The sequence below is a fragment of the Heptranchias perlo genome, chromosome 1 (assembly GCF_035084215.1).
Source record: "Heptranchias perlo isolate sHepPer1 chromosome 1, sHepPer1.hap1, whole genome shotgun sequence".
In the NCBI taxonomy this organism is placed as follows: Eukaryota; Metazoa; Chordata; class Chondrichthyes; order Hexanchiformes; family Hexanchidae; genus Heptranchias; species Heptranchias perlo.
In genome coordinates, this window is record NC_090325.1 from 174,330,803 (window position 1) to 174,351,486 (window position 20,684).

General features: G+C 42.1%; 1 protein-coding gene across 1 annotated transcript in view; it reads right to left on the reverse strand.

The window, feature by feature from the left end:
* Positions 1-2,266: 2,266 nt before the first annotated feature.
* Positions 2,267-20,684, reverse strand: part of mgst2 (microsomal glutathione S-transferase 2) — a 39,184-nt gene continuing 20,766 nt past the window's right edge. Inside the window, exons 3-5 of the mRNA XM_067994019.1 lie at positions 18,866-18,936; positions 7,988-8,069; positions 2,267-6,654 (exon numbers count right to left, since the gene is read on the reverse strand). Of these exons, the coding sequence (XP_067850120.1) occupies positions 6,519-6,654; positions 7,988-8,069; positions 18,866-18,936 (289 nt within the window). The 3' untranslated portion in view covers positions 2,267-6,518. The remainder of the gene's footprint in view (positions 6,655-7,987; positions 8,070-18,865; positions 18,937-20,684) is intronic.

Consider the following 20,684-nt stretch of genomic DNA (forward strand, 5'->3'; position numbering starts at 1 on the left):
GGTACACCGTTAGCAGTCCTCCAGTACCACACCTATAGCTAGAGCGGATTTGAAAATGATGGTCAGAGCTTCCGCTATTTCCTCCCTTGCTTCTCTTAACAGTCTGGGATACATTTCATCCGGGCCTGGCGATTTATCTACTGTCAAAGATGCTAATCCCCTTAATATTTCCTCCTTCACTATATTTGTCCCATCCAATATTTCACACTCCTCCTCCTTAACTACAATCTCTGCATCTTTCCCCTCTTTTGTGAAGACAGACGCAAAGTATTCATTACGAACCATACCCACATCTTACATCGCTACACATAGGTTACCTTTTTGGTCTCTAATAGGCCCTACTTTTTCCTTAGTTATCCTCTTGCTCTTTATGTATTTATAAAACATCTTTGGGTTTTCCTTGATTTTACTTGCCAATAGTCTTTCATGCCCTCTCTTTGCTTTCCTAATTTCACCCTGCACTTTCTATACTCCTCTAGACTTTCTTCAGTACTGAGCTCTTGGTATCTGACATAAGCTTCCCTTTTTTGCCTTATCCTACTCTGTATGCTCCTTGACATTCAGGGGACTCTAGATTTGGGAGTCCTACCCTTTTTCTTTGTGGGAACATATTTGTTCTGAACCCTCACTATCTCCTTCTTAAGTGCCTCCCATTGTTCTGACACTGATTTACTTTCAAGTAGCTGTTTCCAGTCCACTTCTGCAAAATCACTTCTCAGCTTAGAAAAATTGGCCTTTCCCCAATTGAAAGCTTTTACTCCTGTTCTATCTTTGTCCTTTTCCATAACTACTCTAAATCTAACTGAATTATGATCACTACCACCAAAATGCTCTCCTACTGATGCTCCTTCCACCTGCCCAGCTTCATTCCCTAAAACTATGTCCAGAAGTGCCCCCTCTCTTGTTGGGCTTGTTACGTACTGGCTAAAAAAGTTCTCCTGAATGCATTTTAAGAATTCTGCATCCTCTATACCTTTTACACTGATTCTATCCCAGTTAATATTAGGGTAGTGCTAATATTACTGCCCCATTGTTTTTGCACTTCTCAGAAATTTGCCTTCTCAGAAATTTTCTATTATCTTGAAAAGTGTCTTAGAACTACTGGCTGTCTTTCAATCCATCGCTCACTGTAACCATTTCTTTGGTTATTTTTAAAAATCAAAATCATACATTTTGACTGGGTTCAGCAGAGAAGCAACATGACACAACATTAGCCCCTGGCCCAGCAGAGGAGCAGCACCACATCATTCCCCCACCAGGGAAAATAGTTTTTCTGTATCTATCCTATCGATTCCCGGTATCATTTACATACCTCAATTAGATCACCCCTCAACCATCTAAACTTAAAGGAATACAAAGGAAACCTGTCCACATAATTTAACCCTTTAAGCTCTGGTATAATTCTGGTAAATCTGCCCTTCCAATGCCAATATATCTTTCCTGAGCTGTAGTGCCATTTCAATTATCAAATGACCCTCCATCCACAGCCTTTTGGGGGAAGAGGATTCCAGATTTCCACTACCCTTTGTGTGAAAAAGTGTTTCCTGATTTCGCTCCTGAATGGCCTAGCTCTAATTTTAAGATGTGCGCAGTGCTGTCTCATCACCTTCTGGACTAATTTTGTTGGCATAAATTGGTGGGTGGATTTTGTCTTCTATCACCACGATCATTCCAGGACCAGGATTTATGGGATCGCAGAGCTTGACAGTTAATTTAAATTGCCAGCTTGCGTTGCGTAAAATATATTGTTTGTTCATCCCGCTGCAAATGCAGAGAAGGTAAATTATCATTATACTGGGACTAATGCCAGCGCTATTTAAGGCTGCAATGCCCAATAGGCATCCATTTTCTGATGTCTGGGTAGGAGACAAAGAAACCCTTCTGTAAAAAGGGCAAAAGTCAGCCAAGTTCTCACTTTTGATCGCCATCCAGTGACTCCTGCTAGAGTGTGCGCATATGGGAACGTCAGAAGAGCACAATATTAGGCTGTGATAACCTCCACAGTCAAATAACCTGCAGTCAGTTGCTGTCTAGGACCACACAGTAAGAATGGCCACGAGAGAGATACTGGAGGAATGCAATGCCTATGCCATCAGGGGTGAGGCTAGAACAAAAATTAATTGTGTACACCAGTTGTCCCTCCCCCATATAACCTTTGACACTGGTGCCCTAGTTACGATTTTAGCCCCAATATTCATTCAAGAAAGTTCATCTTTGTGAGAACTTTTTTCAAGTAAGGAAAATGAATTCAGTAAATGTCACTTTATTTTAAAAAGGCAAGGAGTGAGATTTAACAAATATCCTCAATGTGGAGTAACAGAAAACATCAAATTCATTGCAGCAGAGCTTAAAATTTACAATGAAGTCAGTTGACAAAAACACGACTTTAGATGCAATTTTCTATTATCTTGAAAAGTGTCTTTGGACTACTGGCTCTCTTTCAATCCATCACAGACTGTAACCATTTCTTTGGTTACTTTTAAAAATCAAAATCATGTATTTTGACTGGGTCCAGCAGAGGAACAACATAACATAACATCAGCCCCTGGCCTAGCAGAGGAGCAGCACCACATCAGCCCTTGACACAGAGCAACATGACATTGGGAACCAGGGCAGGAGAGGCAGGAGAAAAACAGCACAATGTGCATAGCATTCCAGTGTGAGCCAGCACCTTCACAAGAGGATGGAAAATATGTATTCTTAATGATTGTAATTCTAATAATAGTGGCTACGGAGAATCAGTTTTGGTTCTTCAGCTCCCACTTTGGGGGAAAAAAGGTGCAACAGACACAATATACTGCTGCTTCAAAGAGAAAATATTGCCCAATTAGGCTGAGGGTTAAAAAAAGTAGGGGCACCTCTAACATACTTCTGTGTCCCTTTTTGAATTTACAATTATTCAAAAGCAGTCTGAACATTATTTCTATAAGCTCTTATAAACCCTGCTGCAGCTCATGGCTGGTGATTGATTCTCAGAGTATTAGAATTTGTAACATGCCATACATTTCAAATATTACAGACAATTTGAAAGGTCTTTAAGTCAAGTTCTTATTGAAGTCCTGACTTCAAAAATTATTCCTGGCTTCAAAAAAATGTTAAATGTTAAAATCTGTCGTTTTATGAAATAGTGGATGTTTAGTACTTGGAACAGTTACACGGAGAATAGCGGCGAAAGTATCATTCAAGCAAGCTTCCTGGTGAATATATATGGGATGGAGGGGATGAACTGCATGCGAATAATTCACTTCAAACTAATACACAAAATTATTCAGCAAATAGTAAAAAGTAAGCTCACCTGAGATTTCTTTTGAATATTACCCACAATATATAGATACACAAACACATCTAGTACATGTTTTGTGTCACACTTTTTCATACGCAAATTTTACATCACACTTGTGCCTCTGGCTAATGTAACAAACCGCAACTGAAGAGGTAGGCACCAATTGAACATGGGTAGATAAATTTCATGTGAAAAACAATCCAAAATGAACGTTAGCTATAAGTAAAGGTGAACCAATGAAAGTCACTAAGAATGTTTTTGAAAAACTTTTTGGCTGCCATCTTGGTTTCACCACTAAGCTGTGGATTTGCTACTTGAAATTAAAGTTTGTAATTTAATAAAGACAAATAATTTATAAGTATTAAACAAATTCAACTACACAATGCACCTATCCTTGCATGAAATGCCTCAAACAACAATTTCTGTCAGAAGTTTGAGTTCACAGGGCTTCCCAGACTATCAGTATCACGTGAAGAGATACATAGTTGCGGATTCCAGATTCCAGTGTGCATCTGTGCCAAACAACAAGAGTTTTTTTACTTGATCAACAGCAAGACTGCCCATTTATAGAATATGCTGAAACTTGATGTTTGTAAGCGCTGCCCCTCCTCCACTCCTGGATATCAATGGGAAATTACTGAGGACAAAACTTTTTTTAGAAGCAGTAAAAATAACCCGAATTGTTTTATTTAAAATATAAATCATCGAAACAATGTAAAGCATAAATTCAGGTTTTTCTCAGGTAACTTTGCTAAGTAAGGCAGTATTAATTACTATATTCTAGGAGTTTAGTTAGAACATACAGCATGTTACATGAATGACAAATTAAATTTTGCACTTTGAAATTTGGTATTGTTTGTACTTTGTAATGTTTTTGAAACAATTACACCAGCTGCAAGAACATGAGAAAAGTTGTTCAGAAAAAGATACTAACAGCAGAGATGAGTTGGTTAAGAGGAATACTGGGAGCATCCAGAATGCAAACAATCAAGAGTGCTTTAAGAACATGGCTTGGACAAGAAACAACGCTTATACAGGAGATCCAAGAAAGACAACTGTGATGGTTTGGGCATGTTTCAAGAATGGAAACAGTGAGAATACCTTTCACAGCCCTGCGTACTGAGGTACAAGGAACAAAAAGCCGAGGAAGACCAAGGAAGTGTTGGATAGACAATATCAAGAGTAACTTGTGTATATAAAAACAGAAGAAATTCAGGAAGGACTGCACTATTACTCAAGTTTAGAGTGAGGTTCTGAATAAAAGTCCTGAATTTCAAATATGTTTATTTAAGCAGAACCTTCAAATAACACTAAGTGCTGTCATAGAGATACTAGATAAAGACGGAAAGATACAAATTAATTTAATCTTTCCTTAAGCTTTACATATTTCTTGGTCCTTGCTATAAAAAAACAATATCCTAAACAGATGGACAGTAAAGATAAAAGCTGTAAGGATTTATGCGACTGTGATATGTGAGTGAAATAAATTCCTCCCTTTATCTACCTGTGGTGGGAAAGAAAAAGAATTTTCTAGTCAAAATAAACTTTGCGTTTCTGAGCTGATCTCTTACAAACTTCTTTCAGTGGGGGTGTAGAATACCTCCTGCCCACAGCGACAGCTTAACCTCTTCCTCGCCATGTACAGTACCTTGGAAATCTGCTGATGTCTTTTTTTAAAAAAAGCTTGTGGGTTTAGTCTGCAAAAGTTTTTATAGTGTTAGCTTAGGTCAGTGGGTAATATTCTTGCCTGCAAGTCTGAATGTTGTGGGTTTAAGCCACGCAGCTGGACTTGAGCATGTAATTCAAGACTCGAGCACATAATCTAGGCTGGCATTTCAGCACTGGATTGACGAAAGTGCTGCATTGTTGGAGGTGAGATGTTCAGTGAAGCACTGTCTACCTATTTAAGTGGATGTAAACCACCCCATGGCACTACTCCTGGCCAGCATTCTTCCCTCAACTAACACCCAATTAAAATAACAGAATAAGCCATGCATTTCATTTACCATTTGTGCAACCTTGCTCTGAGCAAAATTTGTGCTGTGATTGCCTACATAACAACAGTAAGGTTGCTTCAAAAAGTAATTAATTCGTTGCAACGCACTTTGGGGCATCCTAAGGATGCAATAAGTTGTTGTATAAATGCAAATTAGTTCTTTCTTTCCCCCTCCTCTACCCAAATTTCCCTACAATACCCTACTGGGTGGAATGAGCCTTTGGCTTAGTGGTAGCATTCCCGCCTGGGTCAGAAGGTGAAGGGTTCGAGCCCTACTCCAGATAGCCCTGTCCAGTAGAGACGAGAATATGGTCTCTAAACACTGGGGTCAAATCCTGATGGGCATTCGCATCCAGACAGGGTATCCACTGGCTCAGTGATAGCAATCCTGCCTCTGAGTCAGAAGACTTGGGTCCGAGCCCCACTCCAGACAGCCCTGGCGAGAGGAGACAGAAGCGCTGGCTCTGCTGAATAGTCAACATCCAGTGGGGATACATGCGTCTAATGGGTGCGGGTAGGCCCCAATAAGGGAAGATGGGCTCTTTAGCCTTTGTTGCAGACCCCTAAGAGAAGCTACTCGATAGATAAAAACTGTGAGGAAGGCAATGGAGACCACCACAGCTACTCTTCCCTAGTATGTGGCTCAAACGTCTCACGTGTGAGACTTAAGTTAGGACCTACCCTCGGACAGAACACAATGGACGGGACTGAAGATGGCAGCTGCCACCTGTACCTGTGAACAAGTTGATTGCGTAAATTTGTGTACTACAGTAAACAAGTGTTCAGACTGGAAAATTACAGCAAGGGCAAGAGATAATGAGTTACGGTGCATGTTTTTGGGGTACTTGAGGTAGCTACGCTAACATTTAGAACCTATGGTGAAATTTAGGGGGCAATTATTTTCATGTTGTTAAGGTAAGTTAATGCTAATTTATCTGAACTTGTTCCACTTCCCTTGTGTTAAAAATACAACTAACAAGAAAAGTTACAAGCAAAGTTAAGGCCAGGTACCTTGTATATAGTGTGTTGCAATGAGTTTTAGAGGCAAAAAGCACAAATGATATTTAATAAAGGGATATTTATAAGTGAAGCTATTTTAAAAATGCTGATTTTATTTTATCATGTTGAAATCACATGCATGAACCACAAGTCTTCATGAAAGGATGTCTTCATATTCACTATATTTAAACCATAAAATATGCAATATTCATCTGCTTTTTTTGGTCAACTGTTTGTACATTACAAAAACAACTTGCTGATCTTTTTAGCTATGTTGAGATCAAAATATTTGTCAATTATGCAATTTGTGATCCCACCAACACTCAGACTGATTAATATCAGCAACGTCACTGTACCAATTTTGAATCCAGAAAGCCTGAAAACAGAAATATTGGCATTAAAAAAAAATCACACAATGGTCTAACTACAACTTATTTTTAAATATACTTGATGTTTTCATAGTCCATGTCTTCCCACTTCCAGCTCACATTGGCTCAGTGAGTAAGTGTACCAACTACTGTGGTCTGTGCAGTTAGCTGAACTCAGCCAGAGATACAGTAGGGATCACTACAATTTGCTTCACTGTCCCTGGTTGTGAAAAGAGTGAAAAAAAGTCAGAGTTTCCCTTGCTGATCACTAATGATTCCTGATGGAAATTTTATGGGGTGGACATCAGATGGGAGCATCAGATTTGGTTGTGACGCCCCTCATAAGGGAAAAGTTAGCAGGCAGCCTCTGTCTGGTCACATACATGAAGAATGGCCACTTGGACGAGGTACAAGAGTGCAGCCAGCAACTATCAATCTGTAAGGTGCCAGGCTTGACTCAGTGGTAGCACTCTCGCCTCTGAGTCAGAAGTTTGTGGATTCAAGCCCCACTCAAGAGACTTGAGCACATAACCTAGGCTGGCACTCCAGTCTTTTGCATGAGATGGTAAACCGAGGCCTCCTCTATCCTCTCAGGTGGACATAAAAGATCCCACGGCACTATTCGAAGAAGAGCAGGGGAGTTCTCCCTGGTGTCCTGGCCAATATTTATCCCTCAACCAACATCTAAAAACAGATGACCTGGTCAGTACTGTTTGAGGGAGCTTGCTGTCTGCAAATTGGCTGCCGTGTTTCCTACATGACAACAGTGACTACACTTCAAAAAGTACTTCATTGGTTGTAAAGTGCTTTGGGACGTCTTGAGGTACTTACGCTGTTAATTACTAGACTTAACTTTCTGTGGCGAGTTTAATGGCAATTAATGTGCAAATGCAGCAACTTCATGAAAATCACGGGGAGGTTAAGCGCAAGATGCCTTTTTCACGAAGCTAAAGGTGAAGCGGCACAAATCAGCCAGCAACTTGTGGCCATTCGCAACTCACGGGGTATCTCTTCCTCGCCACAAGTTGCTGGCCGATGTGTGCATTAATAATGGCATGTGTCATTCAGACATTTTTTACAGAAAAATCTGGGCCCTAATGTTAGGGCCAGTCGCTTTCCCTTCTCCCCTTCCCCCCCCCCTCCCCCACCAAAAAAGGGAGAAAAAGTATTGCAGGCAGAATTATCATGGGTCTTTTTCATACAATTTCAAACTGATGGCAATCGACAGAGGCCTGGGAACAAATTACATATCTGCCCTCTCAGATGGAGATAGTGTAAAACATGGGAAGAGCATTGAGAGAGGGTGGGAAAATAAATCTTAGGAAGAACTTAAGCTCATACCTTCCCTTTGCTGAGTCTGCATATCCATGAAAGTACTTGTACCGACTAAGCAGGTAGACAAGACCAAAAATTGAGGCGATTTCTGAATGAAAGAAAGAAGTCAAAATCATCCATTTAAAATCAACAAATCTTAGTACATTTTAGCAATTGTATGATTGTTACAGTGCAAGAACAAATACAAAGTTTATTTTGTATGTTTGAGGAGATTGAGGAGTCTTTTGATATAACATTTTATTTAACTGTCGTCTTGAATATTAAATAAGTTTCTGAGTTTGGGGAACATATTCACTGAAGTACACTGGTGGCGCTTAGTACTCAGGTAACCACAGCACAATCTGAAGTGACGACGCAGAATTTTCTGCACATCTTTTTAGCGGTAATAGGGGTACAACAATTGGCGTCAATGTCTCTTGGCTGGGGACTGTGGGGTGAGGATGGGAAAAGGGTGGAGAAAGTTCACTCAGGTTCTAGCACTTGATCATGATCCAGTTACCCCAGCTGGAAAGTGACTGTGTATGGGTAAAAGGGGAGCACTGGACTGGGCTAAACTGTGATGTTCTCCTCAGTCAAATAGTCTGCCAACACTCATCCTCTAGGTTCACACAAAGAATTGCTACTTAGGCGAGGTGCTGGTGACCCATGGAGCAGTACCTCCACAAGAGTCAGCAACTGCAGAAGACAAGGAGAAAAGGAAAAGGAAATAAAGAAGTCTGTATTTCACACTAAGAACAGGCTCAGCTATTGGTTTTCACAAGTGTTAAGAATTTTAAGGGAGCAGAATCTGAGTCAGCAGAAGTCCATGAAATTCTGTGTACATATAAGCTTTTTGCTGGATTTATTGAATTTTTTCCCCTCTCTATTCTTGTGAGGAAGCATCTCACTTCTACTTCAACAACCTCACCTCAAACTAATTTTACACAAAACAACGACAAAGCCATAACACTAAAATTTTATAATTACAGTCAATTGCTATGATAAATTAACTTGCACATGTAAATTTGATGGGTCACGAATTTGACACTAAATTAACAAATGAGTCTGGCATTTGTTTTAATGCTTCAATGTGAATGTTATTACCGACAATCTAAGGATGGATTTTTATCAACTCTACAGAAGTCTTTCTCATCCTCTCAGTTTGGGACCATGTATCCTGCTGCCCTGAACAGACCAACTCCCTGTCACAATCTGGCCCTGAATAGCACTTCCTCCTGTCTCTCCATCAGCTTCACTGTGACGCAGTCACAAAACAAAGCTATGATTCCTGCAGAAACCACATTAATATTAACATTAACAGGTACCAACAGTCACGTCCTTCAATGTAGAAAGTCAGAACGGCAAACAAAATGTTGCACAGCGGGTTGTGCATAAGTCAATGATGTGACAACTCACTGATTTTAATATTGATGGTATATTTGGTACAAAAGTGATCAGTTAAATCTCAGTCTATTTTATCATTCCCTTTTCAACCTCTATTACTCAGTAGTGGTGAGTTCAATTAAGCTACAATAAACCTCAAACATATGCATTAGCCTCTTGAAGCTGAAACTTGGCATCGAAAAAAATTACTTGGAGCAAGCTGTGTCACTTCTTTGCTGGACTACTAGAAGAAGAATATTGTCATCGCAGAACATTACCCTTTAATGGGAGGATATCTGCTTATCATATTGGAGACGCTTATACAAAAAAAAGTTCAACTTAAATTCAACAGTTTTGGCAAAAAAATAAATCAAATATGAATATATAATCTTTTATATTATTGGTAGATGTTATCCATTTTCATGGAACTGCACCAAATCCAAAGTCCTGTCATGGCTTGATTAAAAAATTCTCTATGTGGTATAGTCCTGTGCTGCACATACTAGGACACTTCCAGATTCAATCCCTGGTTTGTATCATAGTACATTACAGCACAGAGGAAGCCATGCGGCCCATCGGGCCAGTGCTGGCTTCTGAAAGAGCTATCCAATTAATCCCACAACCCAGCTATTTCCTCATAGCCCTGTAAATTTTTTCCTTTCATCCAATTCCTTTTTGAAAGTTACTATTGAATCTGCTTCCACCACCCTTTCAGGCAGTGCATTCCAGATTGCAACAACTCGCTGCATAAAAAAATGTTTCCTCATGTCGCCTCTGGTTCTTTTTCCAATCACCTTAGATCTGTGTCTTCTGGTTATTGACCCTTCTACCACTGGGAACAGTTTCTCCTTATTTACTCTATCAAAACCATTCATGATTTTGAACAACACTATCAAATCTCCTCTTAACCTTCTCTACTCTAAAGAGAAAAACCCCAGCTTCTCCAGTCTCTCATCCCTGGCACCATTCTAGTAAATCTCTTCTGTATCCTCTCTAAGGCCTTAACATCCTTCCTAAAGTGTGGTGCCCAGAATTGAACACAATGGGCTCGATATTAGCACCAGCTATAGGGTGCATTCCTGGCGGGGGGCACCGAAAATCGGGGATTCCCGGGGCGGGTCGGGAGCCCGGCTCCAACCCGCCCACTTCTGGGTTTCCCACAGACGCGTTGACGTGCGCGCGCAGCCCCCGCATGTGGGACTCCCGCAGGCAATTAAAGCCGGTGGGGTGCCACTTAAAGTATTTATTTAGGTAGTTCAGGTCGTTTAAAGACCTGATTATTGCAGGAGGCCACTCTGTCACCTTGGACAAAGTTTGGCCTCCACCACCCTCCTCCTAACAATAAAATTCACCAACTTGCACACTTACCCCAGTGTCCAGACACATGTACCTACCTTGCGGACCCCCTCAGATGTACATCTTCCGGATGGGGGCCGCCGTAGCTGCAGTCATGACCTCCTCGGAGGGCGAACAGCATCATCGGCCTCGCCGACCACGCTGTCCACCTCTGACACGTGGGGCCCCACAACACAGTGCTGTGACACATCCACCTGCACAGCAGGAGGGAGGGCAACCGCAGAGAGAGATGCGTCGCAGAGGGCACTACTCTCACCACAGGATCTACAGACCGAGGCTCAGCTACCTGGACCTCTCTGAGCAGCAGTGCACACGGAGGCTCAGAATCACTCGACATGTAGTCATGGACATCTGCAGCCTCCTTCATGCCGAGCTGCTCCTGGCTGGCCCGAGCACCATCTTCTTACCTGTCGCTGTCAAAGTCACCACTGCCCTCAACAACTTCTCTTCCACATCCTTCCAGGGTGCCACCAGGGACATCGCCGACGTCTCTCAGTCGTCTGCACAAAAGAGCCCTGCAAATACACCTACACCTACTCTGCAGTGACACAATGGGTGGCATCAGGTGTGGGTCTTCATCGTGATCCTCAGGAAAGGGCATTATTGCACAAACCAGACAAGATTCGCAAAGACGTGCCAGTAGTGGTGCCAATATAATATGTGATGTGAGTTGCTCAGAAATTAAATATAAGTAAAAACCATGACAAACCCTCAAACACCCTTGTGCATCCCCTTCATGCTCACGACACGTTTGCCTTACGCTGCCTACTGCACATATGTGATGCATGCCCTGTGGCTGCAGCACAGGTAGTGGCAGGTTGAGTGAGGCTGACCACGAAAGAGATGCATGAGAGGGTGAGTATGAGATAGAGCCATGAGATTGTATGAGGATTGGGTTGAGTGGTAGTGGCGGGATGAGTACTGGCGAGGTGAGTAAGTGCAGGTAAGATTAGGATGAGGTTTGAGTGGGTATGAGGGGTGATGTGATAGAGTAATGTTGGCAGTGCAGAAGGAGGTGTGGGGTGGGGGTGGTGATGTGGCAGATGGAGTGTAGGGCAATGAGTAAGTGTACTCACTTCGGCTGACCTACTGAGGTCATTGGAGCGCCTCCTGCACTGTATGCAGGTGGGCGATATGTTGGTGGTGCAGGTGACCTCCTCTGCACCTCGAGCCAGGCCTTCTTGGTGGCAGAGGCAGGCCGCTTCCTCCCGCCCACCGGGGGGGTGGAGGATCTCTGTCCTCCCCCTCCTCCTCACCCCATCCAATAATACCTGGAGTGAGGCATTATTAAACCTGGGAGCAGCCTTCCCCCTGGGCTGCTCCATGCTGTAATCTTTCCTATTTCTTGCAGCATCAGTCAATGGAGGACTGCCCCTTTAAATAGAGCTCCTCCAGCTGACAGACCTTACTGCGCATGCGCAGTCCGCCCGACGCACAGCTCAGCAGCGGGGAACCCGGAAGACCAGGTAAGTGGATCCAATTAGCCTGCGATTGCGTGCGGGGCAGACTGATTTCACTGGGCGCGTTACACACGCGCCCAATAGACCCCCTGCCGCAAACCCGCCGCCCTCCTAATATCGAGCCCTATGCCTCTATTAATAAAGCCTAGGACCCCTTATGCTTTTTTAATGGCCTTCTCAACTTGTCCTACCACCTTCAAAGATTTGTGTACATACACCCCGGGTCTCTCTGTTCCTGCACCCCCTTTAAAATTGCACCATTTAGTTTATATTGCCTCTCCTCATTCTTCCCACCAAAATGTATCACCTCACACTTCTCTACTGTTAACTTTCATCTGCCATGTGTCTGGCCATCTCACCAGTCTATGTCCTGCTGAAGTCTGTTACTATCCTTCACATTGTTTACTACATTCCCGAGTTTCGTGTCATCTGAAAACTTTGAAATTATACCCTGTATACCCAAGTCCAGGTCATTAATATATATCAAAAAGAACCAGTGTCCTAGTACCGACCCCTGGGGAACACCACTGTATACTTCCCTCCAGTCTGAAAAACAACCATTCACCACTACTCTCTTCTTCCTGTCCCCTAGTCAATTTTGCATCCTGCCACTGTCCCTTTAATCCCATGGGCTTTAATTTTGCTAACAAGTCTATTATGTGGTACTTTGTCAATTGCCTTTTGAAAGTTTATATTTACAACAGCAACCCCACCACCCTCATCAACCCTCTCCGTTTCTTCATCAAAGAACTCAATCAAGTTAGTCAAACAAATCTGTGCTGGCTTTTATTTATTAGCCCATACTTTTCCAAGTGCCAATTAATTTTGTTACGGATTATAGTCTCTAAAAGTTTCCCCACTACTAACATTAGGCTGACTGGCCTGTAATTGCTGGGTTTATCACACTCCCCTTTTTTGAACAGGGGTGTAACATTTGTAATTCTCCAGGCCTCTGGCACCACCCTCACATCTAAGGATTTACTCACAATTTCCACCATTACTTCTCTCAGTAACCTGGGATGCGTCCCATCTGGACTGGGTGACTTTTCTACTTTGAGTACTGCCAATCTTTTAAGTACCTTCTCTTTATCTATTTTTATCCTATCCAATATCGCTTCTACCTCCTCCTTTATTGTACTTTGGCAGCATCCTCTTCTCTAGTGAAGACAGATGTGAAGTATTCATTTAGTATCTCAGCCATACCCTCTGCCTCCACAAGAAGATCTTTTTTGTCCCTAATCGGCCCCACCCTTCCTTTGACTACCCTTTTACTATTTATATGTTTATAAAAGACTTTTGGGTTCCCTCTTATGTTAGCCGCTAATCTATTCTCATACTCTCTCTTTGCCCTTCTTATTCCCTTTTTTTAGATCTTCTCTGTACTTTCTGTATTTAGCTTGGTTCTCTACTGTATTATGAACTTTATATTTGTCACAAGCCTCCTTTTCCTGTTTCATTTTAATCTCCATATCTTTAGTCATCCAGGGAGCTCTAGCTTTGGATGTCCTTCCTTCCCCCTAATGGCAATGTGTCTACTCTGCACCCGAACAATCTCCTCCTTGAAGGCCGCCCATTGTTCAATTCCTGTTTTGCCTTCCAATTTTTGATTCCAATCCACCAGGGCAAGATCCCTTTTTAACTCACTGAAATTAGCCCTGTGTAGAGTTAATCTGGGTGGCAGTGGGGCACTATAACTGGCAAATGCCTCCCATGGTTAGATACCCTGCCCACACTCAGTGTCAAGGCTCACGCATGAAGAATGGCCACTTGGATGTGGTACTTGAGGGTTATGAGTGCCAATGGGACTATACCCCAGCATGAACCAGAATCTTTTGGGCAGGAGAGGAGCAAAATGGAGGGGGAAAAAAACTGCAAAACTCAGACTGAGGAGGTGGTTGTAAATAATTTTGATTGATGCATTTCCTAAGACTTGCAGCAGTGTTTATGATCTGTAACATTTAGAATCAAAATAATCACCTGCTCAGAAGAGGCTTTACGCTATAATTCCCTAGTATGAAAACATCCTGTGAAAACTGATAAAATAAAATGCACCTCATTTTTTCATATTACTGTATCTCAACCCCTTTGAATACAGGATGTAAATTTGCCAATTTTGAAATACCCAAATGAAACAAGATATCCAAAAATCATCCATTCATTTCTAATGTGAAATCAATCCAATCCAATCCAATCCAGCATCAATGGCAGAGCCTTCAGCTGTCTTGGCCCTACTATTTGAAATTTCTGCATTAAGTCCCTTCCAAGTGCTATCTTGGTTCAGTGGTAGCACTTCTGAGTCAGAAGGGTGTGGGTTCAAGCTCCACAATGGACTTAGGCACATCCAAAGCAGACACTCCAGTGCAGTACTGATACAGTGCTGCACTGTCAGAGGTACTGGCCTAGAAATTGGTTTAGGATCGTTTTCAGGTGCAAAATGGGCAAAGTGCTCAAAGCACGTGCCAGAAGCTGGAGGCCTGAGGCTCATCCAAAACTGGGCCTTGGGCCTCATCTTAATATTTCCTGCAAGCACTTGTTGGGACTCCAAAGGCAGCTCACCGGTCTCCAGAGTTTCGAATTGGGCCAACTGCCACACCGGCAGTGGCCTTCAGGTAGATCCTGGGAAGGGGGGGGTGGGGGGCAATGGAGGCCACCAGCGGGTCACAGTTGTGCTGTGGAGCCGGGAGGAACACTCCTGCCCTTCCTGGTTCCACGTTAAGGCAAGTTTTAAAAAATATGCATAAGATTTTGGTGGTGGCCTCCAACAGTCCCTTTAAAGACCCCTGGTTAGATCGCAGACGAAACTAAAAATCTGAACAGAGCAAGCCTGGTGCCAGCTCTGCTCAACGGTGCCCAGTTTCCCCAGAGGAGTCCTTACATTGGCATCAAGCCTCTCATTAGCATATGCAAGAATTCTTTTCAAGTGGCCGCCAGGGATGCCTGAATATCGCCATGCCAGTACGGTATTGGACATATTTCAGGCGCAAGACATAGCCCCATATAATTGGACCTTTTTGCCCCCTGAAAAACAGGCGCGACAAGTTCCAATTTGTATCCCACTGTCTTTTAGATATGACATCAAACCTTGTTTACCTGTTCAGGAAGACATAAAAGATCCCATGGCACTATTCAAAAGCAGAGAATTTATCCTGGTGGCCTGGCCACCATTCCTCCCTTCACCAACACCACCATAAAACAGATTATCTGATCATTCATTCATTTGCTGTTAGTAAATTGGCGGTTTGTAAACTGGTTGCCATGTTTGCCTGCATAACAGCAGTGAGTACACTTCACAAGTAATCCATTGGCCGCAAGATGCTTTAGGATGCGCCAAGAATATGATAAAGTGCTACATAAATGTAAGTTTATTCTTTCTTCTTCCTCCTTCCTACTTCCCTCTCACCCTCAAAACATATCTTTTTGGCCATACTTTTGGTAATTTCCCCTACCTCTCCTTATACTGCTCAACATTCATTTTTTCTCTGTCAAGGTCCTTGGGGTGTTTTACTATGTTAAAGATGCTATATAAAAGCAAGACGCTCTGTTTTCCTGCGTTTGTCTTTGCATTGCTCTCATTCTCTCTCTCTATACCTTTCCTTCGCTTTTCTTTTCAGTTTCTATTCTTGTTTCTGCTTTCTTCTCGATCCCTTTCTGTTTGCGTTTCCACTTTTGTGTCTCCCTCCCATTTACGGTTTCACTATACCTTATTGACCAAGTCTTTGCAAGAGCCTCTCTGACATCAAAATAGAGATGATCATTGATCATTTATAAAATATGCAGGAAACATGGCATAGATTTACAGAATTTACTATATCCACTCCATATTTCCCTCTAGATACAGAGATACCCATAGATCTTGAATGCCCTGTTAAAGGATGCTGTTTGTGATCAGAATACCAAGCACCTCAATCTTGCACAGGGCTATACTTACACTCTACATCCCAGGCAGTACGATTAAGCCTGACTTCTAACCTGCTTAAATGAATAGCCGTTTGAGAAATCATGCATTCAGTGACGCTTTCAGTAAAACATTATGAAAAATTAAAATGAACCTGAGCTCCCTGATGGCTCAGTGAAAAATACATGTAACTTGAACTACACAGACCAGAAGGTTTCGGGTCAATTTTTGGACTAGGCTGTGTTCTAAATCAAAATAGCAGTAGGGGTGCTACAATTATTCTCAAGATGGGAGGGTTTCTGCTCTTAGACGTTATAAAATTATCCTTACTGGAAATTGCCCATGAAGTGACATTGAGTGAAGATAAGATCACACTCTGCATGTTCAAATGGCCTGCCAACACTCACTTGAACAATTACCATTTGGACAAGGTACACAAAGACGACCAGCACCCATGGAACCACATCTCAGCAGGATCCTCCAGAAGAAGACAGAGGAAGAAAAGAGAAAGCAAAGAAATGACAGCAATGTAATTAGATTTAAAGTGTTTTGATGATGAAACCTGGTCAACACCAAAAATAAATAGATCACACCTTAGATTATAATTTCAGCCTGTCACAATGTAATTTTTTTTTACTTTATAGAAAAGTAAAGCAAGATAAATGCATGGTGTCACACAACAATTTCTGCAGGCTCTGTTCATAATGAAGTTTTTAAAAAAATTAGCAGAAGAATTCTGACTAACCTCAACAATTATTTTCTATATGACTTGGGCTTCAGTGTACTGGACACAATTTCAAAATTTGCAGATGACACAAAACTTGGAAGTGTAGTAAACAGTGAGGAGGATAGTAATAGGCTTCAAGGGGGCATAGACAGGCTGGTGCAATGAATGGACACATGGCAGATGAAATTTAATGCAGAGAAGTGTGAAGTGATACATTTTGGCAGGAAGAACGAGGAGAAGCGATATAAACTAAATGGTACAATTCTAAAGGGGGAGCAGGAACAGAGAGACCTGGAGGTATATGTGCACAAATCTTTGAAGGTGGCAGGACAGGTTGAGGAAATGTCTAAAAAATGCATACGGGATCCTGGGCTTTATAAATAGAGGCATAGAGTACAAAAGCAAGGAAGTTATGATGAACATTATAAAACACTGGTTTGGCCACAATTGGAGTGTTGTGTCCAATTCTGGGGACCGCACTTTAGGGAGGATGTGAAGGCCTTAGAGAGGGTGCAGAAAAGATTTACTAGAACGTTTCCAGGGATGAGGGACTTCAGTTACGTGGAAAGACTGAAAAAGCTGGGGTTGTTCTCCTTAGAGCAGAGAAGGTTGAGAGGAGATTTGATAGAAGTGTTCAAAATCATGAAGGGTTTAGATAAAGTAAATAAAGAGAAACTGTTCCCATTGGCGGAAGGGTCGAGAACCAGAGGATACAGATTTAAGGTGATTGGCAAAAGAACCAAAGGCAACATGAGAAAAACTTTTTTTACGCAGTGAGTAGTTATGATCTGGAATGCACCGCCTGAAAGGGTGGTGGAAGCAGATTCAATCGTAGCTTTCAAAAAGGAATTGGATAAATACTTGAAGGGAGAAAAAATTGTAGGGCTATGGGGAAAGAGCGGGGGAAAGGGTCTGACGGGATTGCTCTTACAAAGAGCCAGCATGGGCTTGATGGGTCGAATGACCTCCTTCTGTGCTGTAACCATTCTATGATTCTGTGAATTTAGTTTGTATTTCAGTAGCTTTTTTTCTCTCTGATTATAATCCAAGTGCTGATGACACCTTGGGGAGAGATGTAGAAGGAGTTGCTGTGCTTGACAGTTGAGGAGCTGAATGAACTTGCATTGTAGAATGACAAAATTGCTGGGCATCCTATGTTAAAGATGGTATCTGCTGATGTTAATTCATCTCTTGTCATGCTTACTGAGCTCAGTAATTCCTCAATGAGATCAGCAGCAGTCATCCTTCAAGTATGCAAGAATGCCTTTTAAGGCATGTTGTTATTTGTGATAATTATTTGCAAAGCTTTTACACTGATAAAATATTCTTCTTATGGCTAAAAGGCAATTCCTGTAAGTTTGCATTTTGTGTACAAATGTTACTGCAGCAAATCCTCAAAGGATTGTTGTCCCAACTACCCTCCAGTATGAGCGCTGGTGGCCATTTTTCACGTGCGAGCCCAGTGAGTATTGGCAGGATGTTCGATCACGGCAAGGGCGGGCAGCATCAGAAGCGAGACCAATCCTGTCCTCAGCTGATGGCCACATGTATGTACTTATATGGAAGGGATCACCGAACAGAAATCAGGAGTGGAAACCCTGGCTAATTTTTCCCACCCTAGCTCAGGTATAATGCGGCTATTAATACTGGTCAACTGCTGTCTGTGCTGAAATCTGCTAAGTCAGCACTGGCCAGGGATTGAACCAGAGACTTGTCTGCACTATATAACTCAGTATCACACTGGTCAGTGCATTTGCCTAGTCATTTTGGGAACTGGGGATAATTTATTAATTATAGTTATTTTCTCCCTCTTTTGATCTCCACACCACACACTATTCCCTTCAGACCTCTGCAATGCTGTTGTATAAGAGACTACTAAGAGGTGGAAGGGAATAGCCAAGTGTTATTTTACCTTCAACTTAACCTCCCTATATGGTAGTGAAGGAGCAAATGTTCCACCTAGGCCCTACACTGCACAGGAAATTAGCACGTTACTATACCATGCAACCAAACTGGCTATACTGAAGCCTGAGTGTAAGCATTCGGGAAGCTCACTCATCACTCTTTAAAGCATTACTACTCACCTTGATTGAAAAACAATCCAGTAGTCCACAATACAACCAAGAACAGGGGATAGAATTCAATCGAGTTCTGCCTGTACGGATTCAAACACATAACAAGCATAAAACAGCTTACAGTTGCTGTTTTCAAAAGGTATTTTATTAAAATTGCTTAAACAGTCCACCCCCAAATTTTCTCCCCTCCTCGCCTGAATGTGCTGAATCATGCTGGCAATTAGTTCCATGGGCACTGGCCAGCCTCTGGTACCTCAACCAAGTGCCCGTTTTTCACGAGAGCTTAAAACGTCTCAAGAGGCTATTTAAGAGAGTGGACGGGGGTGGAGGAGGAACTGGAATCATATCAAACCTGATGCAGACCTCACCACACATACATACTTACAAATGAGGGTTACTGGATAGTGATCACTAACAGGAATCCTGGCTAATTTTAGTTCGTCTGAGGTACAGTAGTGGCCCATGACAACCCCATTAAGATCAGTACATAATCAGGGACCAAACCTGCGACTTTCCCGGTTGATTAGCTCAATTTTACAATGGGCAGTGCATTTACCAACTCAGGCACCAGGGAGCAGCTCAAAGAGGTTTGTTACGAAGCATGATCAAACTGTAAGGAATGGATTTGTTTACAGCAGTTTTCAAAACCTGACGTGTCAGGCGACCGGACGCTCAGCTGGAAAGGCCCGATTTCAAATCTAAGTTTTGAATGACATTTGCACTCGGATATCGCTAGGGTCAGAGTACTGAATGAGAGAAAAAGAGATGAAATATAGCAATGGCTTCCCACATGCGGGAAAGGGAAGGAAGAGAAAATGGAGGGATCACTTCCCATGTTACCCAAGTAGTTCTCCTGCTGTATCAACCAATGAAGAGCACTGCAAAATCCAAACTATGTATCAACATGTTTGACTATCCCACAACCCCAACACAGCAGACAGCACTGAGGTGGGGGAGAGGAAAAGAAATTGAGAGAAATTAACATTTATAATAAAAATATATACTTTTTTAAATACACAGAAGTAGCATCATTCTCCCTAAAACTTCATTCGTTTGAGATACTACATTTTCATCAGATATTCTGTTCCTTCACCAAAAATTAAGTCACTCTCTGGTGAAAATACTGCTGCTTCTAGTTTTGAAGAGGGCAATTAGTGGATTTTAAAGATTTTAAAATCAAAAGTACTTCCCTTTTAAAAGGGTCAGATCAGACCAGGGTTTCCACTTCTGATCCCTACCTATCATTTTTTGCTGGAAAAAGCACTTGTGTGGGATGTCAGGTAGGGATTGGGTCAGGCTTGGTTGTGATGGCCTCCACAATTGAATAGTCTTCTTACACTTGCTGTCTAGGTTCACACATGAAGAGCGGACATTTGGGCAATGCACTGGACGGCCACTGGCACCTGTAGATTGGTATCCCAGGATGCATCAGTGGCTTTGGCGTGGGAGGAGGGAAGGGAAGAGGACAAGCAGAATTTATTTACCTTAATGATCTGTAGTGCTACTCAAATGTAAGCAGCTCTCTAAGAAGCTCAATGTATGCATTTGATAATGCCACGGAATCTGTGGTGTACTGTTATTCATGGCATTTAAAGTTTTCAAAATTCTACAATTTTTTTTTTAAAAAGATAACTTTTCTTGTCCCTCAATTGGACCTCTGTTATTTGGACATGCAGCCATCACAATGCAATTGCACACAAATGATTCATGCTTGTGTAAAGTCAAATCTTGAGTTATCTAAAGGCCAGCTCCAAATTATTTACCAGCATTGTATCATTATATGGATATGACTCAATTAAGTTAAGGAACTGACAGACGTTAATTGCTG